At 47.6% G+C, this 27975-nt stretch overlaps 2 protein-coding genes across 5 annotated transcripts in view; both read left to right on the forward strand.

Annotated features, from left to right (window-relative positions):
- EHBP1 (EH domain binding protein 1) overlaps positions 1-6689 on the forward strand; it is a 306658-nt gene extending 299969 nt beyond the window's left edge. For all 4 annotated transcript variants that reach the window (XM_079969700.1, XM_079969702.1, XM_079969701.1 and 1 more), the window contains 2 exons: positions 5145-5259; positions 5627-6689. In XM_079969700.1, coding sequence (XP_079825826.1) covers positions 5145-5259; positions 5627-5717 — 206 coding nt within the window. In that variant the 3' untranslated portion in view covers positions 5718-6689. The remainder of the gene's footprint in view (positions 1-5144; positions 5260-5626) is intronic.
- Positions 6690-12491: 5802 nt separating this feature from the next.
- On the forward strand, positions 12492-24018 carry OTX1 (orthodenticle homeobox 1). Its single transcript, XM_079971224.1, has 4 exons — positions 12492-12557; positions 15232-15522; positions 17244-17395; positions 23109-24018. Exons 2-4 carry the CDS (start codon positions 15426-15428, stop codon positions 23967-23969), a joined length of 1110 nt encoding a protein of 369 aa, XP_079827350.1. The 5' UTR covers positions 12492-12557; positions 15232-15425; the 3' UTR covers positions 23970-24018.
- The last annotated feature ends 3957 nt before the right edge of the window (positions 24019-27975 follow it).

The following is a 27975-nucleotide window of genomic DNA, read 5'->3' on the forward strand; positions in this document are numbered from 1 at the left end:
CCACAGCACTAAAAGCACCAGCATGCTTTATTGCCGTGGCATGTGGCGCCATCAACAGATGGTTTCATCCATTGATCTAAGGGACAAGGCAACTTGAATAAAATATTGTGGGGGCCCAGGTAAGCCCGCATAATTGATCAAATGACACAGTGCACATACACCATTTGAATGGGAATGCCCATCAGCTTTGTGGAGGCCTTGCCCCCTCAAATATTTTATTGTGGAGACCGAAGCCCCCACGGTCCCAAGGAGTTTGCTTTCTATGGGACTGGGGTAGAGTGTAAGGAGAGAGGCAGCTGTGCAACGTTGTGCTTTTGGTGCATTTCACCCTAAACTGAAACAAGTCTTAGCAATTCCTGAGATGCTGATTACATGTTTTCTTCATTCAACGCTGTAACACAACTAACAGAGAGAAACACCGGAGGCAGGGAATGCCTTATTTCCATGGAATTTTGCACCCCACTCTATGGATATAGATGGAAACTTATCTGAATGGCAGATATAATCAGATGTATATCCAAGGACAGGTTTGGTTTCTGTGGGATGCATTCACAGTCTTAAACCAACTCCCGTCACACAGAATCACACAACCCCATTGAATCCAGTTGTGGCTTACTTCCAAGTGAGTGTACATAGGATTGCAGTCTCAGTGAACCTGTAAGCCAGTGATTAAAATGGAGACATTTGCAATAGAACATCATTTTGGGGTGTTGAAGCTTTTCACACAAAATACAGGCCTGACCAACCACATTCTGGTTTTCTTTTGGCCATATATTCTTATTTTTACAAGCAGTACTGCCATCCCAGCAAAAGCCACAGGTCAACATATAATCTGGTTACGTGTTGAAAGAAAACGACAGCACATATTTCTCGATGATCAGGAGCACCATCTTGAATAAAATTGGGGGGGGGGCAGATAAATCTCAGCCCCGATCCTAGCAACGGAGGTACTTAGTGCTGGTGAAACTGTTTATTCCCACCCACCCCTCACCCCATTTTTTATCACCAAAATAGCTCTGTGAGGTTGACTGGCTAGCCCCCTCAAATATCTTATTGTGAGGCTGAAGGGACCCGAAAACCGATGCAGAATAAGGCTGTCTCATGAAAACAAAGTATAAACAGAGAGTAGTCACCAGCTGAGTATTGAGGAGCTTTGGGTTCCAGCCACCTTCTTGCATGCATTGCGCCACTTGTTAAAATTTAATGCCTCCTTAGAACAGCTGAAGTTCATGTTTTACACACCTTAGGAGTGGCGTGTGTTCATTTTTCTACCCAACAAATAGATCTCCTTTAGAAATGTGTACATCTTGATTCATTCTTGGCTTCGAGTTTGAAGTGGGTGCTCTTCTTAAAAGGATTTATGCATAGGTTCACTATTTTTGTAGTTATGGTTTATATGATAAGCTTTTATATTTAAAATCAATATGTAATCCTGTGGAGGAGCTTATCCCCTAAAACCCCATTTGTAAATCTATTTTAGCTTTGTTACACGGCGCTGCCACAGTATTCCATAGATTGATTAGGTTCAGCAGTAGAATCCTATCAAATGGCTTCCTCTGATGATGATGCAAACTCTTTCAGGATTGCTAGTTGACTGGAACTAAAGATAAGGCTTTGACTGCAATCCCCCAATGTGCTCTTTACAAAACGAGTGTTAATTTTCATCAAAAGTTGCAAGGCTTATTTTATAGTGACAAGATTTAAGGGATTTTTATTATAGAACTTCGGTCATTTTCAATATACTGGAGTATATTTCTGCTAGAATACCAATATATGTTTTCTTTTCCCAAACTAATTATCTCCTTTTAAATAAAATAAATAGTAACTGATTCAGAAAAAGAAGCCCTGCATACTTTAGTTTTTGCAGGTTTTTATTCTGTATAAAATTTTGAAATCTATATCCTTCTTTAAAAATTTGTTTTTGCCAGTGACAGAAGAAACAATGTTCCCCAGTACTTAGATTTAAGCCAATCTATATACTGGTCCTTAAACCCATGCTTATGGGAGTAATCACATTGATTTCAAGGGAACTTCCTTAGAATGGCAGCTCTAAAACCATTTCTTAACAAAGTAATGCGTGTTGGGTCTAGCTGAGCTGCAGATAATAAAGGACCAGAGCAAGTTTTTTTGTTAAGAAAAAGCCTGTGATTAATATAATTTCTATGCATCTTGCTTTTGTTCGCCATATAAGGATGTCAGCATATTAGGCTCCAAATAACTCTTTAGATTCACATAAGCAGCTTGCTTTCACCCAGTGAAAATTTTGGTGGCTATTTCTTTCTTTAAATGGCTGGTGTCTGCAGCATATAACAAACTGCTCTAAGTTTCAAAAGCCATTTCCTTTGTGGAGACTGGTCTGCTTTTTGAATGTAACTAAATCTTAACTTACTTTACAGAACAAGCTTCATATGGGTTTGCTTGCTAGCTGTAGTCAGGTGGTGTAGTGAATGATTTTCTTTAATTTCCAAACTTCAGAACGTGTAACTGGAGCACTCCAAGACTAAATGAGTTCAACTATTTCCTAATAAATGTGTTTAGGTGTGAGCAAAAGTTACTGGATGCTGTGATTCGTAGCTTTTACTTTTTTAAAAAGTCCCATTGGAAACAACAGGACTTACAGTCTTCTTTTATTTTGAATCTTTGGGTATAATAGAAAACGTAATCAGAAGGATTACTGCCATTAGTATTCACAGACTAGACCAGAATAAAAAAAGATTGAGGACTAGACGACTTTGTTGGCCAATACGTATATCTACTTACACTACATTAAATAGCCTTCACATGAACTGATTTAGGAAGGTTGCTTCTACATATAATAGTGGTTAAGTTTCTTGACTTTTTAAATTTTGGAAATAGAAATGAGCATTCATGTCTGGTTGTTTACTATTTTAATTAGCAAACCTTAGCAGTACAATCCTGTGCATGTGGATTTAGAAATCCCACTGAGTTCAATGCGGCTTACGCCTAAGTGTGTGTAGGGTTGCAGCCCAAGTATCATGGGATCATTTGCCCTATAAAAGAAATTTATTTCAAACAATATGTTTGGGACTCTTAGAGAATTGTATTGTATCATTTTTGGAGAATTGTTATATTTAAGCCATAAATGACACGTGCTCTTGCTTTATTTTGCCACTCTGAATACATGCATTCAAATGTAAGATCTCAACAAATTATGAACAGCTAAGAAATTATGCATATTTTTGAAAGCAGAGGGAGCTGGTGCCTTTCACACTTTTGGTGCTAACTAGTTGTTGAAATGTAGGTATATCATTACTAGTAGAAATCGTCTGCTACTGGGCAGCCTGTAAATGCTGTTATTAAATAAATACAGTAGTGGCAACAACAAAAATATGCTGAAAACTTTGTTGGAGTCCCTTCATGTAAACACAGTGTCTAGGATGTAGTTTTTACAGATATATTTGTTGTTTTCTGCAGCTGTGTGTGAGGGAGTATATTTTCTCTATGTCACTGTTAGTCTGCATATACTGTGTATATTGGGGAGGCAATTTATAGAATGGCTTTTTACTGCTGTTCTAACCTTTATTGGATGAGCCTGCGTCTAATTTTTAATTTGTAAATACAAGACTGAATTCACTCTAGCACCACTTGCTTTCATAAAGCTTCTGAACAGTTTGCTGCCTTGAATAAATTTTGCTTTGGAGGGGGGTCAGGGGGATTTGAACCAGCACATTCTTGTGTGGTTTGTGAAGATTCACATGGTAACCATTGGTGTGCATTGTTAGGTTTATCTGAATAAGCACCAGCCATGTGAGTTTTAACATGATTGCCCAGGGCAATGGAGAGAGAAGAGAGAAATCCGAAAGGGTTGCACTGTCTTGCCTCTGGTTTTTTGTGTTGTTGGTTGTTGTTTTTTAGAAAGTTGATCGAGGAGAGGACACCACATGAGTCAGAAGTGATGGAGTTTTCTTTTAAAGCCAGTGTCCTGTTTCCCTCTCATTTGTTCTGCTATCTCCTTCATCATCTATTTCTCCTTCTTTTCATTGTTTACCTTCCTAATGAGGGAGGCGGGGCAGACTGGAGGTTGATTGACAGATGCAGGCCCTTGCAGTCTGGCCTGGAGAGCAGTTGCTTCAGAGCTTGAGGAGGGCTCCAGTGTTAAATGTGCCCTTTTTAATGAAACACTGCCTTATAAAAATAAGAGACAATACAACACCAAAAGGAAATACCTGTATGAGAGAGCCTCCCTCTTTCTGCAGCATCTTTGAATAACAAACAAAAGCAAAACTGAAGAAGTGAAAGAAATGAGTGTAGATCTGTACTCCACCTTTTTTTAAAAAAACTTCAACAACAACCAAATTTGGAATTGTTTCCTAGATAAAGGCCTAAGATTCAGCTATTACGCAAGCTGCCAAACAGTCTGAACAACTATGGAAGAAGCTGTGTAATACTGTCTAGCAGATGTGTTTTTACCTCAAAGAAAAATGCTGATTATCTGATACTCACTTTTAAAGTTATTCTGAAGCATCTGGTGCCCAGTGTGAGACATTTCCAACAGCTAAGATGTAGCAAGAAAGAAATTAGCAAAGAATAGGCTATTTGGAGGGGAGAGGAGGTTACAGTGAGATTAAGAAAAGTGTTTTTCTATTTGCTTTAGCTGGCTTTTTGTCTGTAATTTTTCCTGTTTCAATTCCTGTAATTTTTCCTGTATGTTTCCTACATACATACATACATATGCACACACTGTGTGGGTTGTTGTTGTTTTTGCCTAGACAGACTGATATACAAAATGGGCACATAAAGGCAAATCATCAAATTTCCTAATTTCCAAACTGGGAGCTAGAAAATTGATTCCATTCACTCCACACTAGTGTGTTTTCATACAATTGGAACATTTTTTAATATGCCCTAGACTCTAATGTTGGAAAACATAAAATTATTGGGTCCGATTTATCCATCTTCCCACCATTCCCCATCAAGCTATAACTTGAAGTCATCAACTGAGAGTCTCAGCAGTTTAAAGTTACACAAATCCATAGGAATGTGAAATGAAATGACCCTTATTGGTTCCTACAAAGGAAGAGGCTTTATTGTGGAGGCCAATGATCTGGCACTGATTTGTTTAGATCATACGTAAGTTAAGCTTTCAAAGCACGCAGTTCTGGATTTCTTTCTTTTCTTTTCAGACTGGCAAAAGACCGAAGCCCAGAAGAGGAGAGAGCAGCTTTTGCTCGATGAGCTTGTTATTCTTGTTAATAAACGTGATGCACTGGTCAGAGATTTAGATGCTCAAGAAAAACAGTAAGTTTTGTATCTTGGCCAACCAACATCTCTTACGGGAGTGTGCTTTTCCTGCATGGTAGCCTTGTTTCATCTAATACCATTCAAGAAAGGAAACTTTGAAGAAAAGTCAACAATCCAGTGCTAAAGCACTTCAATTTGTAGAAATTCTGTGCAGTCCTAGGTTCCAGTAATGACTGTCCTCCTAGCTCTTACCCATCCAGTCAGATGACAAGCCCTCCCTTCCCTTTCCCACCGCCCAGGGTCCCTTAAGTGAATAGTAGTTGGGACTTGAATTTCTGAGAGGTTCTGTGCAATACCTATTGCATTGACGTGTGAAGTAGAGCTTTATTAGGGAAACTGATGACAATTGTGTTTGGTTTCCCAGGGCCGAAGAGGAAGATGAGCATTTGGAAAGGACCCTAGAGCAAAACAAAGGAAAGATGGCCAAGAAAGAAGAGAAATGTGTCCTTCAGTGACTAGCTTTCATGGGGCAAGATACTGTTGTGTTTTATAGCTTAACCCTTCTTACATTTTGGAAATACTGACACAAGACTAAAAAGACAAAATCTCAAATAATAAACTTCAGAAAATGTTTAAACCTTCCATTTGACTAGACCAGCTTTACCCCAAATTGTTTTCTTACTCCCTCACCCCACATGTTCCGATTCAAGCAATATTCCTTCAAAATCACCTTTCTCCCTGATTTACTTGCAGACTTAGACAAAAATTTTACATGTTTTTAAATAAGTCTGCATTCAAATGTTGTGGCAACACCTGGGTTGTTTAAGAAGGGGAGAAACCCTGGCTTTTTAATCTTTTGTTGAAATAACTTTCAAATACATTCTTTTATGTAATAATACTGCAGAGGGAGAGAAGACAAAAATAATTTTGAATGATTTCATCCAGTCCTGTTGTGTGTAATACTTAATATGCTACCTAAAATTGTTTAGCTAGATTATACTCAGACCATTTATTACGATGCGCTGTATTTACCAATGTTTATTTCAGCAGCAGTTTCACATTTTTATTTTAATTATAAATTTAAGACTTTTTGATGTGCTCAGAGAGAAGGTTTTTTAACCTATATCTTTCAAAAGCCTTGTGATCTGAATAAGTGATTGTAATGATGAGACCGACTGAAGTGTGATCAGTTTACAAAAAAAATCATCTTTAGAGGCAATTCCATTTTTATTAATTATTTATTTACCTCTTAGTTTAGCTCCCTTCTCTTCATTTTGTTCAACCTCTGCATTCTGGCTCCACAATGCTGTTAATATTTATTGTGTATCCATCGGGGGCCTGTCTTGCCATTATCTGCAAAATCCCCTTGCAAGTTAATATATCCTTCACTAACACCCCACTCATTTTTGTGGAAACTGTTACATTTATTTATTACAATACTGAGTTATGTATAAATTTTCAATAAAGCTGGATCTTTCTTACCATAACTCTGGTGGTCTCCTTTTCTTACAAAACCTTTTATAAATAAGAATAATAATAATAATCTTGATATTTCTCATGAATGTTTTTATGGCATAACTTCATAGCTATTATTTTTAGACATAACATCTGTGCAAAACTAAATAAGGCCGCAATACTATGCACATTTACTTGGGAGTAAGTCACACTGAACTCAGTCTGGTTTCATTCTGAGTGTAGGATTGCACTGTAAATCTACTTTTACATAGTTTATGTTTAGCTTTCTGACGAATGTTGACTGAGAAATAGGAACAAACTGAGGTGGGGGCATGTTTTGTTTTTCAAGTTTTCTGGCTCCGATACTGTTGCACCAATGTTTTCTACGTTGGTGTTTCATATACAAATATTTGCCGTAGCATTGCCTTCGAACAGCTCTACTAAGCTGTTGTTTAAAGTTTGTGTCAGCCCCACGTTTTAACGTGATTAACCAGATGGGAAATGCAACCTCCTGCATTTTTTACTGCGTCTACATGGAATTCAGGGAGGCAGGATAGCTGTGATTAAGGTGGACAAGAGTTTTGCCTAAGGAGCTGGGATTTTCTGTCTGGAGAGGTTGGAGGCACTTTATTAAAATTTTCAAATAAGATAAAAGGCAGGTTGTGCCATTTCAATCTGAGCTGAGTTTGCTTAACAAGTAATTGTATAAACTGTGCTGTGCTTTTTAAAAATATTGTTTAATAATAAATTTTGCTGTGGGGAAAAGTTACTAGCAGGCCTCACAAACGGGGTTCTTGTTGATTCTGCTCTTCCTGGGAAGCCTCGGTGATCCAACCAATGCAAACTCCTTGGGCAGCGGTGGGAGGGGAGATGGAGAAGAGAGAGCGCGCGAGAGAGCGCGCTTCTCGGATCCAGCTCAGGGTCTTGTACTGGGAGGGAGGCAAAACAGAAAGCGGCACAAGGAGAATCCCCGATATGTTACAAAATCCACATCGTGAATAATCCGGTTAAATGATAACAAGTGCCAGTGTAAATACGAGGGACCTGCGCCTTGTGCTTTTGGATGTATCCATAATGGGAATCGCTTTCTGAGGGCGTTCATATGCTAAATGAATTAAACCTCTTATCTTCGCCGACTACTGGATGAAATTCGGGCCAGAATCTCTCCCTCCTGTTCTCCCCTCCACCCTCCCTCGATTCCCGTCTCTCCTCCCCCTTTCCAAGTCTCTCTTTCTCCCACAATCCTTCTCTCCCGCCTCCCTCCCCAAGCTTTTTTCCTTGCCATCCTGCAAAGCTAACGAATTCCACCGTCTGCCTTTAAAAGCCGCTGCTAATTTGGGCCGAGAGGGAGAGACCTTTTTCCTTGTTTGTCATAATGCAGGTTAATTCGCTTTGGCGGTTTGCGAGACTCAGGTTAGCAGTGATTAATTTGCGACCAGCAATCTGCTCCGCTTCCGACCTTCCTCTTTTGTTGCATCTCTCTCTGCCATCGGGAGATCTGGCCGCGCGGCTCCTCCGGCGGCAGCCAAAGCGCGCTCGGCCCGCAGCCTCCGGCTCAGGATGCGCGTCGGGCAGCCCGACGCCCGCTCTGGCTCTTGCGGAAAGGGCTCGGGACTTGGCTCATTTGCGGGCATGGGCGGTGAGCCCCTCTCCCGGCCTCTCTGGCTGGACTTCGCGTAGGACGCGTCGAAGGGCGGGAGGGATTTCTGCTGCTTTCTGGCGGTGGTGGTGAAAGTGCGCGGGCAGGAAGGCGGAGCCCTGCAGGGACCCCGCTGGAAACTCGGCTGACCCCAGGGGCGGCCTGGAAAGGTGACCCGCCAGCAGGACACTGCAGCCAGGCCTGTCCCTAGCCAAGCTGAAAGGGGCCCCCGGATAATGGGGTTTGCTTGGTGAGGCTTTCCAGGGCTGAAGGGAAAGGGCGGTGTTGGCAGAAACGCGGGTTCTTTACTGAAACCCTAACTCTCGTCGGAAGAGGCTCTGCTTATTAACTGCCGGCGTTTGGCGTTTGCTTCTCTTTTAAATCCACAGTTGGGAAAACTTTTTTAGATACCCTGAGAGAGAGGGAGATGAGAGGAAAGCGAGCTACGAATTTTGCACAGCCCAACAAGTCCCTGAAAAGCAATCCTTTGGAGAAGGAAGTGCCGCAGACTCCCTGGAACTTTGCTTCCAAGTAACTTTCGGGCTCAGCTTTGGTGTGGCCCCTCCAGCATTGGGGGGCTTATTTCGCCCCGGCTCTGGGCCCTCTTGCCGGGACTCACAGCCACTTCCTTCTCCTTCAAGCGGCTGGACTGCCGAAGGGAAGGGAGAGCGCCTCCCCGGATTTTCCTTCGAAGAGCGGGGAGAGCTCTCCACCATCCGGAGTCCATCCTAAAACTCTGGTCATTGGTTATCTAGGAAACCCTTCCCTCACGAGAAAACCTCTTGCTTAGGAGACAAGCTCCTGCCTCTTTCCCAGAGCTATAACTAGTAGGCGTTTGCATCAAAACAAAGCAAACACCAAAGCAGCAGGGAACACCTAGCGTATAAAAAGGGAGCTGAACTTTGGAAATGCAGAGTTGCGCGCAAGAGGCAGGCTGGCTGCTGAGCGAGGCGAGAGAGAGAGATGGACGGATGTCCCTTTCCCCTCGCCTGGGGACCCTTTGCCTCCAAAAGGCACGATCACCCCACCCACCACAGGACGGCGGCGACCATCATCTCCAAGTCTCACGCCTCTGTTGCCCCCCCCCCCCGTCTTGCTGCGGCGCCTTCCCTTCCCTTACCTGCGCCTGCCAAGTTAGGGCCACCTGAGTGGGAGCCCCTGCTCGACGCCAGCTGGTTCCCAAAAGGTGCCGACCAGGCCGGGGCGGGGAGCAGCGCCGGACGGGAGAAGGTCTTTCCAAGCGGGTGTCTGGAGAAAGAGGCAAAGAGCCTTAGGCCGTCTTTCTGCGCGCCCCGAACCTGCGGCCCAAGATCGCCTCGGCTTCCTCCTGCGCGTCTGCGACCGCTGCCGGTTTAGTCTCTCCGCACCTGAAGGTTTTCAGGAGAGAGAGAGGAAAAATAGCGAGACCCGCATCTTCCACGTCTCCCCCGCCACATCCTAAACTTTTTTGTGTCCGTGTCTCGCTGGCTTCTCTCTGGCTCTGAGAGTTGCTCGTGCCCCCCTTTTCTGCCCTTAATCCATGGGTTTTATGGGCTGAGCATTAAGGAAATTCGCCTGCAATTTGGGATTAGACAAATACTCTTATTACAGGGGGAGGGAGGGGGAAAACACAGAAAGAGAGAGAGAGAGAGAGAAGTAAAGCGCAGGGGTTTAGTGCTACTTGATACTCTGAGCTTTTCACTAGACTTGATCGCATCATCCGAAGCTTGAGACGGAGGCAGGCGGCTGCCAGACTCCCAATCTGACTCTGCGGAGGCCAAAGGAACACGTTCCTGAGGAATCTGCCTGCCCGGCTCAGCATCAGCATCCCAACACAACAAAACAGCACACACACACACACACCCGCACAATCTGCTTTATTATAGAGGGAAAGGGGAGATTAAAGCTAATTCTGAATTTTGAGGAGGGGTGAGCAGAAGGACCCCTTTTCTGACTCCATAATCCACTGATGGGGCTATTCCTGGAGACTGACACTAAAGAAGAAAAGAACCCCCACAAAGCTCGGAGGTCCCCGTGGATAATGGTCTCCCATACTTTGGCCAAGGTACTGGTCCCAGCGAGAACTCCCCGCTTCCACTCCTCTCCCCCCCCCTTCTTTTGCCTGCCCCATCTTTCTACTTTTTGTGAATGGGCTGCGGCGGCTTTTGTTCTGAGGAGAAGTGCCCGTGTCGCTGACTTTTGTGGGCTATAGAAGGATCTTGTAAACCTCATTTTTCTCCCTCTCTCCCTCTCTTTCGCCTCTCCGCCAGTCCACTTTGATTAGATGTCCCCCTCAATGGGGGAAAAATGTAATTTCGTCAGGACTGTGGCGGTCACTCCCTTTGAACATTAGCTCGCTTTCAGCTCCAGCTTCAATTAGAAGGAGTTGATTTTGAGAGATCAACAAAAGGACCGCACCAAAGCCTTATTAAAGGTCCTAAGAAGATCTCCCGGATCCTTTGAGAAGCAGTTAAAGAAACAGTGTGCTTCCCTCATATTCTGTTACCGTGTTTCATTGGGACTCCAAAGGGAAAGTGTCTCACGGAAAAAGGGGAAAGCGGAGCGGGGGCAGCGGGTTAGAGGACCCTCACTTTGAAGCGGCGGCCACCAATCCCTTCCTGACCTCGCTTTCATTCAGTTTGTTAGCAACCAGTTGATTCGGAGGGTTTCTTTCCCCTTTGAAAAAATCATGATGATGATTATAATCCCTTTTCACTTTACTCTTTGTATGTTCAGAAGTTTTTTTTCTATTAAAACTTCTCTCCTTTAAAAAGGGGGGAAGAAATAATTCTTTGTAAAGGATTCGTGTCTATTAATATTTATGATAATGAACTAGATACCCTCGACGTGGCGCCCCTCTGTGTGTTGTGGATGGATGCGCGTGCGGCGATGCAGGCTGGCGACTAACAACTGAAATGCCTTGTAGAAGATGATATAGAGTAGGTATAGATATAACTAATCTGGGCTGCCATCTGCGCATTGTAACAACGTTTATGCTTATGCCCGCATCCTGAGGAAACTTACTTGGCAGGAGGACCCACCGACGCCCTTTGAACTTTTGTGTAACACTCTTAGCAAAAGGTAGTTGGGAGCAAATTTACTTTATTTCGCGGGCACTTACTGTTCCACAAATACACTTAGAATCAGCGCTCACTTCGGATTATGTTTAATTAAAGTTGTCCTCCTCCTCGGCCTCAGACACTCGGAGGCTGCCGGGACTGGTCTAGGCTGCGGCGCGCAGCTCGCCTGGCAACTGGCGGCAACAGGTTTCCAGCCGCCGCGCGACGCGCAGACTGGAGCAGCCCAGGCAGACGGGCGCGCAGGGCACTTGGGGGATCCAGAAGGCACAAAAAGGGGCGCGGGGGGGGACTGGCGCACACCTCCCCCACCGCAGCCTGGACTAGAGTTGCTACTACTTCGACTTTGCCCTGTGGAATTCGAGAATCGAAGTAATCCGTGGAGAGAGATGCATCGAGGCGCCTCCTGGCTCTCGACGTTTGAAACATCCTTTGCTCTCCACAGAAACCTGCCTGCCCCGAATTTAGAGCGGGAAACAGGCGTCCATCCATCTGGCCTGGTCGGAGGCCAAACTCGGGACTCCGGAGTCCGGCTGGATCTCCCTCCCGGGACTTGCACCGAAGTGAATGGGAGCTGCGGGCTGCGGAAGCGCCCGAGATCCGGCGCAAGAAACTTTCTTTTGAGGGAGAGCAGCGCGCCTCGGATTTAAAGGAGACGACGAAGAGAGCCCGGCGGGGAGAAGGGAAGAGAGCGGCGGGCAGAGCGCATCCTCAGGCCGCCCCGAAGTGCGGGGCGAGGGCCCGGGGACCAGGGTCCCCCCCCCCCCAGCGCAGCCTTCGGGCGCGAAAGTCCCCTGCGGGGCACGAGGGCGCCTCCGCCTCCGCCCCCTCCCCTCCCCCCCCGGCCCGCTTTCGAGGGGAGCCGAGGTTGCCTGGACGGGAGGGGGGCGTCCATCCTGCCGGAGCCCCGAGGGAGCCTCTGGGCGCGGGGCTGGGGCTGCTGCTGGTGGGGCTGGTGCTGGTGCGCGCGGGCGGGCGGGCGGGCGGGCCGGGCTGGCGCGGGAGGGAGGGAGGGAGGGAGGGAGCTCTCCTCCTTGCCCGGGCGGCTGTCACTCAGCGGCGGCGAGGCCGGGGATTGGCGCGGTCCGGCTTACGCACTCGCCTGGCGCTCACCTACCCGGGCCGGGCGGCGGAGAGGGGATCAATCTTGGTCGGGCTACATTTCCAGGCACCTAAAGAACCGGGCGAGACGCCGCCTCGGCCAGGTAAGAAGCGCGCTGCCTCCTCCGGCTTCCCCCTCCCCCTCCGCCCCGCAGCCCCTTCCCCGCCCGGGCCAGAACTGGCGCCCGCTGCCTGGTCGCCCCGAGGAGAGGCCAGCCGCCGCCCAGCCCCAACTTTCCCCGCAACTTGCCGGCCCGCCTGGAAAGGGGCTCGGCCGCTGCCCGAGTGCCCGGCGCGGAGCCCCCTGGCTGGCTCAGGGCCGGACTGGGCGCTCGCCGTCCCGCCTCAGCCTCCGCCGGCCTCGGGGCGCGCCGCGGGCTGGAGCCGGGAGCCGGGAGGCGGGCGGGGAGCGGGGAGCGGGGAGCGGGCTCGCCCCGACGGGCCGGCTTCTCTCCGCGCTCGCCTCTCCGCGGTCCCCCGAAAAGTGCCCGGCGAGTCGCGGCTGAGCTCCCCAGGGCGACTCCGCTCCGGCTCTCCAGCTTGGCAGGCGACTTTGCTGGTTTTGTTAGTCTCTTGGCTTGCTGCATCTTCGCTGCCGCGGGGCCTGTCCCGGAGGACCTTTGCCTTTTCTCCCCCCGGCTTCTCCCCCCGGGGTCTCTGGCCAGGTCCCTCTCGGGATTCCTGGGCCTCCTTCGAGGTGCCTCGTCCCAAGATCTCTCGCTCCAACTGTCCTTTCCTGACATTAAAAGCGCCCAAGGAAGGCGCTGAGGGGGCCGCTGTTTAGGAGATATTTTGAAAGGCTCATTCAAGTGCGATCCCGGAAAAACGCATTGGGGGGGGGGTTGCAACTGAAATAAATAAGCAAAAGTGTTGATGTTTCAGAGAGTTGCAGTCTTGAAAACTTTAAAGCAAGTAGAGCTGGAAGAATGGAACTATCCTCCAAGTCAAAACATAACAAAAGAAATTTCCGTGTTGCTGAAGTTTTTGCTAAGTCTAAGGCCCAATCCCAGTGTTGTTTCCTCTAAAGGAAACCACACGGGTTTCAAAAGGCCCTTAATCTTGTCAGTACACTTAGGACCGCAGCCGGCTAAAGTAAAGCAGGTGGACTTTCTTTTCACTTTTTGAATCGCGTGAAGAGGCAGAAATCCCTTCCTTCTCAAATCAAACCAAGGAGAACTTTAAAGCAAATCCAAACTTAAGGGAAACAGCAACAGGTTAATCAGTTTTAAGTGGGGAATGCCTTAAATTAATTTGGCATATATAGGCCTTTACAGCCTAAGAAAAAATTATTAACTTAAATTTAAATCCCACTTCATAGTTCTTGCTCTTGTTTCTTATTTATTTATTTATTTAGTTAGTTAGGTTTTGTAATCTTTCTGCTATAAATATAGGTTTTGGAAGCAGGATGGCCTGCGGTCCAATTAAGGTTTCTGGCCAATAATTAATTGAGGTTAATGCCACCACCATCTGCTGCTGCGGGATGTGGGATTTTATGTTATTGTATCTGCTTGGTTTGTCTAACTTATTGTTTGTGCATGTCTCCGGCGGAATCCATCGGCTAATGAACCTGCTGGATCTGGACATGGGAAAATTAACCTAAATATCTGTTTCTCTCAGTTAAGAAAAAAACAAAACAAATGCCTACAAAACCCCCCCAGAAACCCTCTTATAAATCCTTGGAATTATATAACTTCGAGGAACCACAGCAAAACTTTTAAGGGGCTGTAGAATTAAAAACAGCTACAGCACCTGGAATGTTTTGCCTATACTGGGATTCTGCGGGTGTATAAGCCACCATCCTTAATCATGTAATTGACCTAAATTTTACTTTATTACTTTAGTAAGAGGGCCTAGCAGCCTGCCTTCAGTCTTCGCTACTCTCCGCCACCCGAAATGCATGCGAGAATTAGGCAACTTTGTTGTGTCGTCTTCCTTTGCCTTCCTCCGCGGCTCTTCCGTCAGTCGGGGGGGGGGCGCCTTTGGAACGTGAATTTCAAAGCAGCTCCTGGAATCTGTTTGTTTTTAGGCCATTAGCCATTTCTAATTAAAGCGTCTCTTTCTCCCCACTTTCAGATTAATTATACTTACCCCCTTTTTTGGTATCTCGTTTTGATTTTTAATCCAATTATCTTTTTAAATAATTGCTTTATCTCCCTCTTCACGGAGTATTGTACCCCCTGGAAGCCCCTCGGCGATTGTATGGCAATATGGCTGTAGTTATTAAAAAAAAAGAGTTGGGGGGGGGGAGTAGACCTCCTTCCCCACTCCCACTCCACCACCCGGTTACACCTCTTCACTCTCTGTCACTTTGATTCCACTTCCCCCCTTTTCTTGGCGGGTGGGGGGAATTTCCGCCATCTTGTGTGCGACGGAGAGGCTTGACTTTTGTCCTTTAAAAAAGCCCTGTTTATACGGAGTGTGCATGTGCATGTATACCTTTTTTAAGACCTAATCTTGCCTAACTCCGAGTACAGGTTTTCTTAGTCCTGGACCAGGTGTTTGGAAGAAACCCCTCGCCACTTTTTTTGTTTTAAATGGACAGTCTTCCATTGCTTTACTTCACTCCTTGCGCGTTTGAGAGGGTTTTTTTTTTCTTAGTTAGGATCTGCCATAGCTGTATATAAAATTATATTCCAGCTTGACTTTGTCTGAAAGTCAAATAAATGAGAGGGAAACAGAGGGAGGGAAGTAAAATAGGCGCTTTGTGTGGAAACTTGGGGAAAAACTGATGTTTTGCCTTGTTCTCTGTCTTGTGCGTGTGTTTTTTTGTTCCTGCAGACTGCAGTGTGAGGCTTTCCTGCCCCTGGGATTTCCTTCAGCCGCCTCCTTGGAAGAATCAATTTTTTAATTTTTTATTATATATATTTTTTAAAAACCACGAACAAACCAAGAATTTTAAGACACGCCTTTTGGGGAAAATAACATTTCTAATTGTGTGTGGATAAATTGGAAAAATCTTTCCAGCTTTTAGCATGATGTCTTACCTCAAACAGCCCCCCTATGGCATGAATGGGCTGGGGCTGGCGGGACCTGCGATGGATCTTCTCCACCCTTCCGTGGGGTATCCGGGTGAGCAGCACCAACCTCTTTTCCTTCTACCCACTGATTATTGGCCAGGCAGATCCAGCCCCTCCAAGCAGCCTCTTATTTAATTTATGCCGCTGAAATAAAATAGTTCCTCAATTTATTGTAGAGGTTCTACAAGGCGAAAGGGATCCGAGAGCTTATGGATAAAGCTCTTGATAGATCATATTATTTTTTTCCAGGTCAGCAAAACCATTTTCCAGAATTGAATTATCCACTCTTATTATCACCCCCATACCTGCGGTATCCTAAACTACCCCTGAATTGGAAAGTGAACACTTCTGATTTTCCTAGCGTTTAATTCAATGTTAAAATGCTTATTTCTCATGGCACCCTAGCACCCCAGGCCAACCTTTAAACAGGTTGGTATTTGGTATTTTGGAATTTAGTAATTTGGTATTTAGTCCCTAATTATAATCAATGGGGATCAGGCTAGCAAAATGTTTACTGTCCAAAGTGTGAGTTGCCAAGTTTCAGATTTTGACTTGCTTTTTAAGACCCGATTTATTTTTGTTGTTGTTGGAGTGTGTGCCTTGACAATATTACAAATAAAACAAATGTGTGTTTAAACTACTTGCACTTTGAGGGATATATCTAAAGCCCAATACAAACACGTTTAAATGTTAGTTCTCCTAAGGTTATTCGTGCTTGAGAACTAACTGGGGGTGGGGGTGAAATCCTTTGATTGCGAACTTGGGCTGCCCATCCGAAGTTAGGAGCCAATCTTTTCTTTTCCCGGGTCCATAACTCCACAGTACTCTCCGCCCCCACGGATGAGTTTGCTGAGAAATGAAGAAATGCTCTGTTGATGGGCTTTCCCCGTGTCTTTTCAAATGCTGTTATAGCCTGATCCACAACCCAGTTAAGCCGGAAGTCGTGGCATATAATGCGAGAAAGTGCTGTCTGTCCCCAGCTCAAGAAGTTCTCTGTCCTTCAGAAATGCTTGAGTTCTCCTGACCCTGAATGCGCAGGCAGGCAGCCCAATCCTACGGGCTTTCATTGTGAGGTAACCCTCTGCTGACTTCAGTGAAACTCGCTCCCAATGCAGGGCTGCAGCTTTAAACCGTAATTCCAAAAAGCGTGTTTGTTCTGCAGAGTAGCACCAATTTAATTCTGCTGCAGTTACTGCGGAGTAAATTATACTTGGGATTGCATCTTTACTTGGAGGATTCAAGACCTAAGGTCTTCCCTGGAACTTACGTCCAACGAAAGTTCTTTTTAAAAATTATTTAAATGACTGGGCTGTAAATAATCTATTTAAGTACAGATACTTCCATTTTAACTGGGTTGTCGCCAAGAGACCCAGAACTTCAAGTGAGCTGCTCTTTTACGTCGGAGGCCGCTCAGGAAACTCAGTCTGCAACCCGAATAGAATTTCCGTCTGCATTTCCCTCCCCTCCTCCTCCCCCCCCCCCCGGAGCTGCCCTGTGGTCCGCAGAGTTTCTCACCCTCCCCTCCTCTAGCAGACGCTTTGTATTTATATTTATGCGCCTTTAAAAATATTAGGAGCTGTCCTTGTGATTTGAAGTTCTTTGTGTGTCCCCCGCCGCCACCTCCTGATTCGCTTGCTGGACCCGAGAGCGGCCAGCGCGCGTCTCTCCTCCACCTCCCCATCCAGCGCCGGGGGCCGGGGGCGGCGGGGGCGGATCTTGACCACGCCGACCCGGGTCCTAAATACCCCTGTCTTTCTGTCCCGGGACCCGCAGCCACCCCTCGGAAGCAGCGGAGGGAGCGCACCACCTTCACCCGGTCGCAACTGGACGTCTTGGAGGCGCTTTTCGCCAAGACCCGCTACCCGGACATCTTCATGCGAGAGGAAGTGGCGCTGAAAATCAACCTGCCGGAGTCCAGAGTCCAGGTCCGATGGCCCCTGGGAGAGCAGCGAAGCTGGGGCCGAAGGGCGGCTTGGCCCGGGGTGGGGAAAGGCCGGGGCGGGGGGCGCCGGGGGTTTGGTTCTTCCCTCGGCGGGCGCGCTCCAAAACGGAGAAGGACTTGACGAGTGGAAGGTTCGCTTTGTTTTAATTTGCGGGTTTTGCTCATGTTTTGTGTGGCCATATCTTCCCTGAGTTCGCACCTAACTAGGCCTCTCTTGTTAAACTGCAGCTAAAATTCCTTACCCGCCAATGCTGGAGCGAAATAACTTTTCGGCGCTTAAGTTATATAACCAAAAGTCTCACAATTAGGAGCTTTGAAGCCGCTTGTTGGAGTCTGAACAACCGCCTCCGTTTGGCGTCAACGTCCAATTCCCCTTGGCTATATAAAGATTAGCTGGACCCTCTCTATTGGCTTGTTTTCTCCTTCTCACTAGTCAGGAGGCTAACAATCCAGACCCTAAACACAGATAAATGGGCACACTCCAGCCAAAGTTAGATCCAACTGATGCCCACCAAGTTCAGTTGGGTTTGAGATCAAACAAATAGGCCTAGCTTTTTAATTTTAAAGTGTGACTGACTTTTGTTGGATTGTGCGTAATTTGTTTAAACCCCATTGATTTTCATCAGGGTTGGTTTTTTTACCTTTTAAATCTAAACTTTAATTAAAAAATTCCCAATTCAATAAACAAAACAACAAACTAATATGCATCACAAAATGTCATAAGGGCAAAGAGAATGAAAATACAAGATAAGGTAATAGAGCTAAATAAAGAGAATGGATAGCATAAAAGATATTCCATGGTGGGATACAGGATTCATTTTTATGCAAAATATATTAAGTATTCATAAACATCACCAGACAAGATTATATTGAGTAGGAGTGTGGCAACCATGAGTTGTTTGGTCATGTAAATAATGAACAACGACCAGACAATGCAAAATCTGAGGAGTCTGCATCGCCCCTGGAAGCCTGTATCTTATGAGTCAGGTTTTAATAAATGACAATAAACACAACATTTTTGAACCATGAGTCCAAAGAGTAGCAAGATGTGTCCTTTCATCCTTGAGAAACCACTAAGCAAGCAGCATATATAAAATGAATTGTTTACAAATAAGATTGGCATTGGCACCATCAAAAATAGATAAAAGACATAACTGAGAGCCCAGAGTGACCTGTTTGTCTATGATAATACTAATTTCTGTTGCCGCCTAATTCCAGAACTTGTTTACATAGTTACATCCCCACCACATATGCCAGTATGTTCCTCATACCTTGCAACCCCATGAGCATAAGGGGGAGCCATATCTTACAATAGCAGCTCTTAAAATCAGTTTCAGTATGTTTAAGGTCTCCTCCCCCAGGCACATTTGGAGTAAATTTCCTTAAAATATTACCAAGTAAATATGTGTTATATTCAAGACAATCCTAGATACACTTAAAGCAGAACCTTAAACATTATTAGTTGGAAGTCTCTCACTAGGATTTCTTTACAACTTAAATTTGTTGAGATTTCTACCTTTCTTGGAAGGAAAAATCACATTAATTTCAATTGAAGTCTATTTCCACCGGGCGCCACAAGGGATTGCAGGGTGGCATGGGGGCTGCTGGGTGTCCCTGGGGGCTGCAGGGCAGTGGAGCCACTGTCTGTCCCCTCTTTAAAAAAGCTCCGCCCTAGGCACCCCTAGTGCAGACCCATTGAAGAGGCATTGTTGATCCTGAAGTAGTTCAGCTGACTCCCACAGGACTAGTAAAATAAACATTGTGACCCAGTTGCTACATTATGTGAGGCTTTTGTTTTGTTATCTTCCCACCTCACCCCACACATACATTTCCCTTTCCTGTAGCATCTTAAGCTCAGTTGTTGACTTGAAACTCACACACTGGCTTTGCCATATACAGTATGAGGGTTTGCTTTTCAGTTTGTTTATTCCAAAAGACTAGGAGCAGGCAGACGCTAATTTGCCAGACTTCAGGTTGCTGTGTTTGGATTGGGTGTGGGTATGTATGCGTACACACCTTGGCTCAAGTCAGAATCCTAGGAAGAAAATCTTTTTTAAATGCACTTTGAGGTCAGATTTCTCAAACCTTTATTTCCCTAAAGTCCACTTTCCTCCAGATGGATCCCCAACAGTCAACAAAGGGCACCTCTAGAACTAAATTCTGCTAATTTGGATGCTGCTGCAGCTGCTGTAGGCTAGAGTGGAGAGCAGATACTTCTTCACAGGAGTCCAAAGGAGCCAGTTCCATTTTTAACATTTTGATGCAGAGAGGTGAACGGAGGGTGTTTATTATTTTGCATTTGCAAAGTTTTGCTAATAAGATTTTGAGAAGTCTACACAACTCTGGGGAAGCCCCACTTAGCTAGGCTTGGCATCACACCAAGCCTGCCATCCTTGATGCAATCCAGCTTCATCTGGCTGGAGCTTATTTCAGGGGTTTCCTCTGGCAACCCATGGAAAAGGAGGGATTCAGTTTCAGCCTGCTGAGACAAGGTCATAGACTATTTCCTGACCATACCTCCCTTGCTGTATTAGTGTTAGTGACTAGATAGGACAGGCCATAAGGCTGCTCTTTAGAACTGTAAATATACCTGTAATGAAAATGCAACCACACCTCTGTTGTGCAAGGTGAGATTCTTCCTATCTGCTAATTATCTGGTCAATGTCCTCTTTCTCTTTGAGGGTCATTTCAGACCTAAGGGGTTTTCTACATGGAAAGCATTTACCTGGAAAAGAAAGGAATTTAAAAGTGCATGTCATTGTCGCATGCATGTTATGTGGGCAGGCTGTGTTTTCCTACATGGAAATGGAGTGAAGTACAACTTTGCATAATAGATCACAGAGAGCTATGTATGTAGGACACTATTAATGACTAAAATGGCTCCAAGATCTGTTCCTACATGTATTTACCTATGAGCAAGCCCTATTGGAAACTCACTGTGACTTGCAGTGGTAAAGCACCTATTGGAAAGAGTGTTACTCTGATCAAGGTTCAATGCAAACATACTTGAAATTAAGTCTGTTTCCTATACTGTTATTGTATTCGTGAAATAGCTACTAGCTGATGTGGCATGTTACTTAACAAAAAAAGAATCTATGATTAAAATGTTAGCGATTGAGGCTGAGATTCATAAAAGCTTACCAAATATCACAAGGATAACCTGTATGGGAGGCGGGGGGAGGGACTTATGTGAGGATTACAGCCATTCTGAATTCCATACTATGGGTTCTCTGGACTTGGATTGCTACACTGAAATTCCAGTTCCCACAAAGTGATTAAGGGTGCTCCGTCTTGTCTGTCAGATAATAAGATGAACTGAGTTTCCATATAAAGGATAGATAAGTGCACTGTGATTACGATGGTGTTAAGGCAGCTAAGTCCTGGAAGCCAACTGTTTTAACTTCAAAAATTCTGTGCTCATCACACTGTCAGACGGTTGGTGAAATGATATGTAGGTGGTAGTCAACGTGACACAGTCTTGGAACTCTACTGGGAATTTCATTGAAGGACTGGCTGTAACAGAGCACTTAATACAACTGGGTGGTGACTGGGCTGTACGTCCTTGGCACTGACAGGTGGATGTTATGCTGGTTACAACTTGATTTTCTCATGTTAAGATGAGAACTCTGGCTGGTAAAGTGTGAAGGAACCTGTTGAATTGATGAGACAACCTTGCATAAGTAATAATAATGGGAAACAAGACTGATTTGGCTGCTCTTCAGTGTGTTGGTAGCAACTGTATCATGCTGATGCTGATATCCTTTCATAATGACAACACTGAGTGGTGCTCCTTGCCTTTTTACGCCATAGACTCAGCTGGGCAAGTGTACACTAAAGCAGTGGCTGTTATGATAGTTTTTGGTTGGATATGGATTTGGTTCATGTTTGTTCCATGTAGTTTGGTGGAGCAGAGTTTATCTAGGAGCTTGCTAAAGGATGCAGGATACTGATTGACTTTTTGGAGATGTAGATGAGGGAGCTGACCGACTGATGAGCAAAAGGAAGAGTAGACAGTGGGCAGTAGTAACAGGATAGAAACCTGTTGATTAGTCTTACAGGTTGAAGGATAAGGAATGACACAGTAAAAATGCTGGCTTGCTCTTAACTGATCATAAAGGATACTAATGGTGCTATGTACTGGGATGGGTGTGTCTGCAACAAAGGAATGGTTTCTGTTTTGGGTATGCTGAGAGTTATACTGTCTCCTAAAAGATAGTATAAAGCAGGGTATATTAAGATGATAGCTCTAGATATATATTTAGGGGGGAGGCCAAGCTGGGTACTGTTGAACGGAACAGGCTGAGAACTTTGTTCCTAATGGCTTAAGGTTACCAGATTTTTTTCAATGAATCTGGGGACACATTTCAACTTCAATGGATTTTGTATAAGGACTGGTTTGTAAATCCGGGGACTGTCCCTGGGAAACAGGACGTCTGGTAACCTTATAATGGCTCCCTCTCTCCGTAGGATGGGAATGTAGAATGGTGTTGGAAAGAGAATACTGTGTTCTGTTGGACGGATGCTTAATTAGGGGTGCAGTTCTCCACATCTAGCATTTGCCTGTTGGGTGCAGATGAATCCTCCTTGCTAAATATTTGAAAGGGACAGGTGGAGGGATGGATTTAACATCTTTGCTACATATAAAATCTCTAGCTAATAGGATTCTTTAATAGCAATCCTTTGGGCAAGAAGCTGCAAGGAGCTCTGTAGCAGTGCATGCTTTAGGAGAAGAAAATCCCAGATTAAATCTCCAGTTTCTGAATGGAGAGATCCTCGTCGGAAACCCTGGAAATCCATTGCCAGACAGTGTAGACAATACCAAGCTAGCTGGACCAAAGGTTTGACTCAGTATAAGACAGCTTCTCATGTTCCTCCGCTGATGGCTGGCTCATTGCCTGCTTCTATTGGATGTCCAGCATGAGGTGCTGGACTGCCAGCTTAATTTATAAATGGCTATAAGGAGGATTGGTTGGACAGGGCTGTGTTGGTGGACCTGGTGCAGACTCCCACTCCCTTTCCTACTTTTTGATAGTATGACATTATGGATGTGGGTGGACTGGCAGCCCCTCTCTGCAGGAGCCTGCTGGGAGGAGGATGGAAGCTGGCTAGGGGGGAAACTTGATCAAACCATGATGGGTTGCGTCATTCACCTGAGCGGAAGGTGGGTGTCATGCCAGGCGGGTTCTGAGTCTGGGGGTGTTTTGGCTAGGGTGTGATTTGTGATGGCTACGTGGGGTTCCAGAGTCGCCCAGAATTGGTTAGCTGGGTTCTGTTCTGGGTCGCACCAGCGACTTACCTTCCCTTTCTCGCGGGCCCCACATGAGCGCAACAGTGTGCGGAGACTGGCGAGAGAGAAGGCGCTGAGCCAGAGCCTGGTGGCGCCTGATTACCACTCGTAGGAAGCCGGCAATGGATGTGTAGATGAATAGTGATGGAGGATGATAGGCTAACCTGGACAGCTGCTAAACGGCCTCTTCCCCCCTGCGCCATTCCGCGTAGATTGAGATTGTTTGGCACTTTTCTGTTTCGTTGCGATGGCACAGCGCCGGCTGAGGGGGGACTGGGGAGATGGGGCGTGTGCCAAAGTGGGCGAGGGGAAGAGACTGGGGGGCAGAGGGGTGGGGTCCCTTATTCGTGGGAGAGCCTGTTCCGCCCCCGCCCCCATTTTCTTTTCTTTTCTTTTCTTTTTCTTGCAGGTCTGGTTCAAAAACCGCCGCGCCAAGTGCCGCCAGCAGCAGCAGAGCGGCAGCGGCGCCAAGAGCCGGCCGGCCAAGAAGAAGGCGTCGCCGGCGCGGGAGAGCTCGGGCTCGGAGAGCAGCGGCCAGTTCACGCCGCCCGCCGTCTCCAGCTCCGCCTCGTCGTCCTCGTCCAGCTCCAGCGCCTCGGGCCCGGCCAGCGGGGGCGCAGCGGCGGCCTTGGGCAACCCTGCGGCGGGCAGCGGGGGCTCCGGCCCGGCCTCGTCCTCCTCCTCGGCGGCCCTCGGCAGCGCGCCCTCGGCCGTGGCCGCCTCGTCCATCTGGAGCCCCGCGTCCATCTCGCCGGGCGCCGGGCCCGAGCCCCTGGCGCCCGGCGGCGCCTCCTGCATGCAGCGCTCCGTCCCGGGCGCGCCCTCCGCCTCTTACCCGATGTCCTACGGGCAGGGCGGCGGCTACGCGCAGGGCTACCCCGCGCCCCCGCCCCCGCCGCCGCCCCCGCCGCCCGCCTCCTCCTACTTCGGCGGCGTGGACTGCGGCTCCTACCTGCCCATGCACGCGCACCCGCACGCGCACCAGCTCAGCCCCATGGCGCCCTCCGCCCTGGCCGGCGCGCCGCACCCGCACGCGCACCACCCGCTGGGCCAGGGCTCCAGCCACCACCACCATCACCACCACCACCACCACCACCAGCCGGGCTACGGGGGCACCGGACTGGCCTTCAACTCCTCCGACTGCCTGGACTACAAGGAGCCCGCCCCAGCCGCCGCCGCCGCCGCCGCCTCTTCCTGGAAGCTGAACTTCAACTCCCCGGACTGCCTGGACTACAAAGACCAGGCCTCTTGGCGCTTCCAGGTGCTGTGAGGGACGCCGGCCCAAGGAGGAAGGCAGCGCCAGCCCCGCAGCCCCGCCACCCCCCCAGCCCCCTCGGGGCAGCCTCGTCTCCCGCGCCCAGCGCCGACGTCCTCCTGGCTCGCCCCGTCTCTGCGCGCTCTCCACCAAAGCCTCGGCCTTCCTGCTCCCCAAACCGCCGCCTCTTCTCACGCAGACCAGTTCACCGTCACTATGCTTTTCTTTTTTCCAAAAATATTTAAAGAACAGGAACAGAAAGTGGAAGCACCCCGCGTCCAAATAGCCTGCCTATTTTTCCAGCTCCTTCCCACACAACCAAGGATGCGGCTAAACGGCTGCTGGATCAGGCCTGCTGCTCTCCGCCTCTCTCTTATCAGCTGGACTCCTGGTGTGTTATTTATTCGCTGTCTGGGATTATGTTCCGCATTCTGCTCTTATTTTTAAACAGAAGAGAACTTTAAATCTAAATTCGTTCTCCTCCTTTTCACATACATGTTCCCTGGAGACGCCCCCCCCCCCGCGCGCACACAAGATTCCTCCCCCCGCCCCAGCCATGTTGCTGGAAGCTTTGTAACGCTCACTCTCGTCCAAGGTGGGAGGGAGGAAGCGCCTTTTGCTTTCATGCCGATTGCTGACTTCTGTGTACAGCTCTTAATCCCCCCCCCCATCTCCTTGGGAGACTCTTCTCCCCCAGTTCTCTCCGTAGGATTGTATTACAAAAAAACGGCAGGAATTGTGTATATAGTGTAATGTTAAGTCCGTTCCAGAGACCCTTTTTATTTTTAGTTTGATTAACTGAGGTGAAGGTGAACTCAATATCTTGAGCCTAACGTACAGGAAATCGAAGGAACCGCGCGCATCTCATCTTTTTCCCCCGGCCAGGACTTCCCTTGCAACTTTTTTGGTCTTTTTATATCTCGATATTTTTTGCGGGTGGGAAGAGGAAGGTTCCACTAGTTGGGAAAGACAGGAATGCCCCGTTTGGTAAGGGGGGGGGGTGAGGGAAAGAGGCATTTCGAGGGGTGGGGAGGTAAAGGGTGCGACAAAAGCGGGGTAGGTGTGGGTGCGGGAGTTGGAATGCGCTAAGCGCCACCAGAACAGCCCCTGGAGCATATCACGCCAGTCCTCCTTTCTCTAGTGTTGCCTTGGCTGGACACATCCCGCGTACTCTGTCATCCGCCTCCAAAAAAACAAAAACAAAACCCGTTTGGGGCCTGCTTTGCTCTCGGGAATGGAGAGGAAAGAGAGAGTGCGAAATTGTAAAGTTGATTATTTACCCCGTTAATGCAACAGTCACCTGTTGAAATGTAAGGCAAATCTCCCCCCTTCCCTTTATCTACATATCCCTATAATAAAATTCAAACTAATAAAAGCCCTTGTCTGCGTCATCCTTCTTGGGCGACCCGAGAGCAGCGGAGGGGCTGGAGCGCTCCCCTCAGTCCCCTCCCTTAGCTCTGCACCTCTGTCAGGCCGCTGATCTGGCGGGGACAGATCGATTTTATTTCCAAGGGGAGGGGAGGAGGGAACGCTGGGTCGCCGCACTTTATCTCAGTGAGCTGCCTTTTAATTACTGTAATTGGATTGGCGTCCAACCAAAACTTTGAGGGGTTATAAACGCAATGGAAAGGGTGTGAGTGCGCTACCGCCCCCTTGGCCACTCTCTGCCTTTGGGAAAGCGCAAAAGTTGCCCAGCGCAAGCCTTTCTCTACGGATCTTGGGGCGGGGTGTGGGTGCTGCTCGAGGGAGACAGGAACACCTTAAGCCTGTCAGTAACTTTCATATGTTAATTACCCTCAAACGCTGCCTGTTCCCCGCAGCTGGGCAGGCTGGGGCCGAATCATCCTGGGGTTGTGTTGGTCATTACCTTCTGGAAAGCTTCCACTTGGCACTCCTGTTAAACCGGTCACTTGACAAAAGCTTCTAGGAAGTGAATATTTATGAAACTTCAGGATCGTAATTCTGCTAGTCCAGGCTGGGGGCAAAAAGTAAAAAACGAATAGAAGCTGGACCCACAACCCAGGATCCGAAACCAGCTTAGCCAGGGAATAGCTTCTTACACGAGGTATGAGATCAAAGACTTCAGCGAAGGGATTCAGGGTACAGTATACCCTGCACTGAGATACTGTACTGCTATCAGAAAGTCCTATTGCGTTTACAGAAATTGGGTTTTTTGTTTTTGTTTTAAATAGTAATTTAGAATCGAACCCAGACTGTATTTGATCAAGATTTGATTTTAGACAGCGTGCATGAAAAAAAAATCTTTAACATTATAACAATCTTTATATATATATAGGGCTGGCAAAAGCTACGTGATAATGGAGAACGGAGTGTTGTAGAATTAAGTGCTGAAATAAGTGGCATAGCGCAAAATTCTGAGGGGCTGCAACCAGCCCCCCCCCCCCGCCGGCGCCGGCTTCCACGAGGAGCCCCCGTCGGCAAAGGCGGCAGGGCAGATCCGTCCCATCGTGAGCAGGCAGGGACAGAGGAGGCGGGCAAGGAGTGACCCCGGCGCAGCACGGCGCTCCTCTCCACGGACGTCGGGGGGATTCGACCTGCGCGGGCAGGCAGGCAGGCAGGCGGCGCGGCGGGGCCCATTACCATAGCTGCCGAATGCTTCCTGGGAGGGACGGGGTGGATGGTAGTAGTTTAAGGGGGCAAACTTGCCTCCTTGCTTGAAAAGTTTGCAGGTTTTTTGTCCTTCGCCAAAGGAAAAAAGCTCTCCTGTGGGATAAGTTTAAACTGACATTTCAAAAGCACTGGGATTAATTAGCCTATTAATTACTACTAAATAATTAATTGCTGTCCTTTATGCGGCACATAACCAGGGTTCACACCCACAAGTGGATTAGCTGTTGTTCTGTCAACGTGAGAACGCCAGTTCAACATCGATTTTCTTTTCTCTTGGAAGCTGACTTCATAAACTTGCCTTAAACTAATTTTAAAATCAGGGCATGGATGGAGGTTAATGAAGATGGCAGTCTTCAGAGTGATAAATTGTTATCTTATGTGTTTATAATATGAGTAGCAGCTGCGGGTTATAGATGTTTATGGGAAGTAGGAACAACAGACGTGCAAGATCACAGGCTCCATCAAGAAGTTCAATGCAGTTTATAGGTGCTCCTCAGGCAGTGCCACCTCCACCTCCACCTCTCCTACTCCCCTCCGGTCAAAAAGGTCCCACCAAGGACGTTCTTGCCCTCCGACTGGGATTTGGACAGCTGTGCATCCCTAAGCGCCGGTTTGGCTCTGCCCAGGACGACCCTCGCCTTCTGGACCAGGTGGCCGCAGAGTCCCACAGCCAGAGAAGTCCGCGGAGTAGCGAGGCGGCGTGTGACAATGGCCCTGCTTTTAGGCACCCGATTATACCGCTTAGCTGTGAGAAGCACTTGAGAGGAGAGCAGCCGCCCTTTCCTTCGTTTTCAAAGCGGAAAGATGAGACATCTGTGCGTGCGCTAAAAGGCGCTCTGGGGAAAGCCGACGCCACTTTCGAGAGACGCTCTCCATCTCGCCCGAGGAGGTGGCTCTGCTCCGCAGCCGGGTTGAGCCCGGTTTCCGTTAGCGAGCGCCTGCCGTTCCCATTCATTACTGGGGAAGGAAGCGCGGTAGGGTTATTAAATGGCGACAGGGTGCAGCTGCCAGAGGAGTCCTGCGTCTGAGCGAAAATTAGTTACGGTGCTGCTGGTTCCCCTGTGGCCAGGATTCTGCTGGGACGCGGCCAGGGGAAGGCAGCGCCGAAGAAAGGAACAGGAGAGGATTTCACGCCGGGCAAGTACCAGGCGGCCGCAACCGGACACCGAGGCTCCAAGAGGCCTGCACCTTCCGAGCCCCCACCTCAGTCTGAGCCAGGGCTCATCGAGGAAGCAGCCTACGTCCCAGGCCAGGCGAGCCGTAGGAGAGAGCGCACCTGGAGCATGGGCAGAGTGCAGCCTTCCCCGAACTCACCGGGATTAAAGGGTTCTTATGTCAAAAGGTGTGGCCTCCAGGCAGGCCTGAGCTCCTTATTTAGGAACTAAGTTCT

The sequence above is a fragment of the Podarcis cretensis genome, assembly GCF_951804945.1.
Source record: "Podarcis cretensis genome assembly, chromosome: 3".
Lineage (NCBI taxonomy): Eukaryota > Metazoa > Chordata > Lepidosauria > Squamata > Lacertidae > Podarcis > Podarcis cretensis.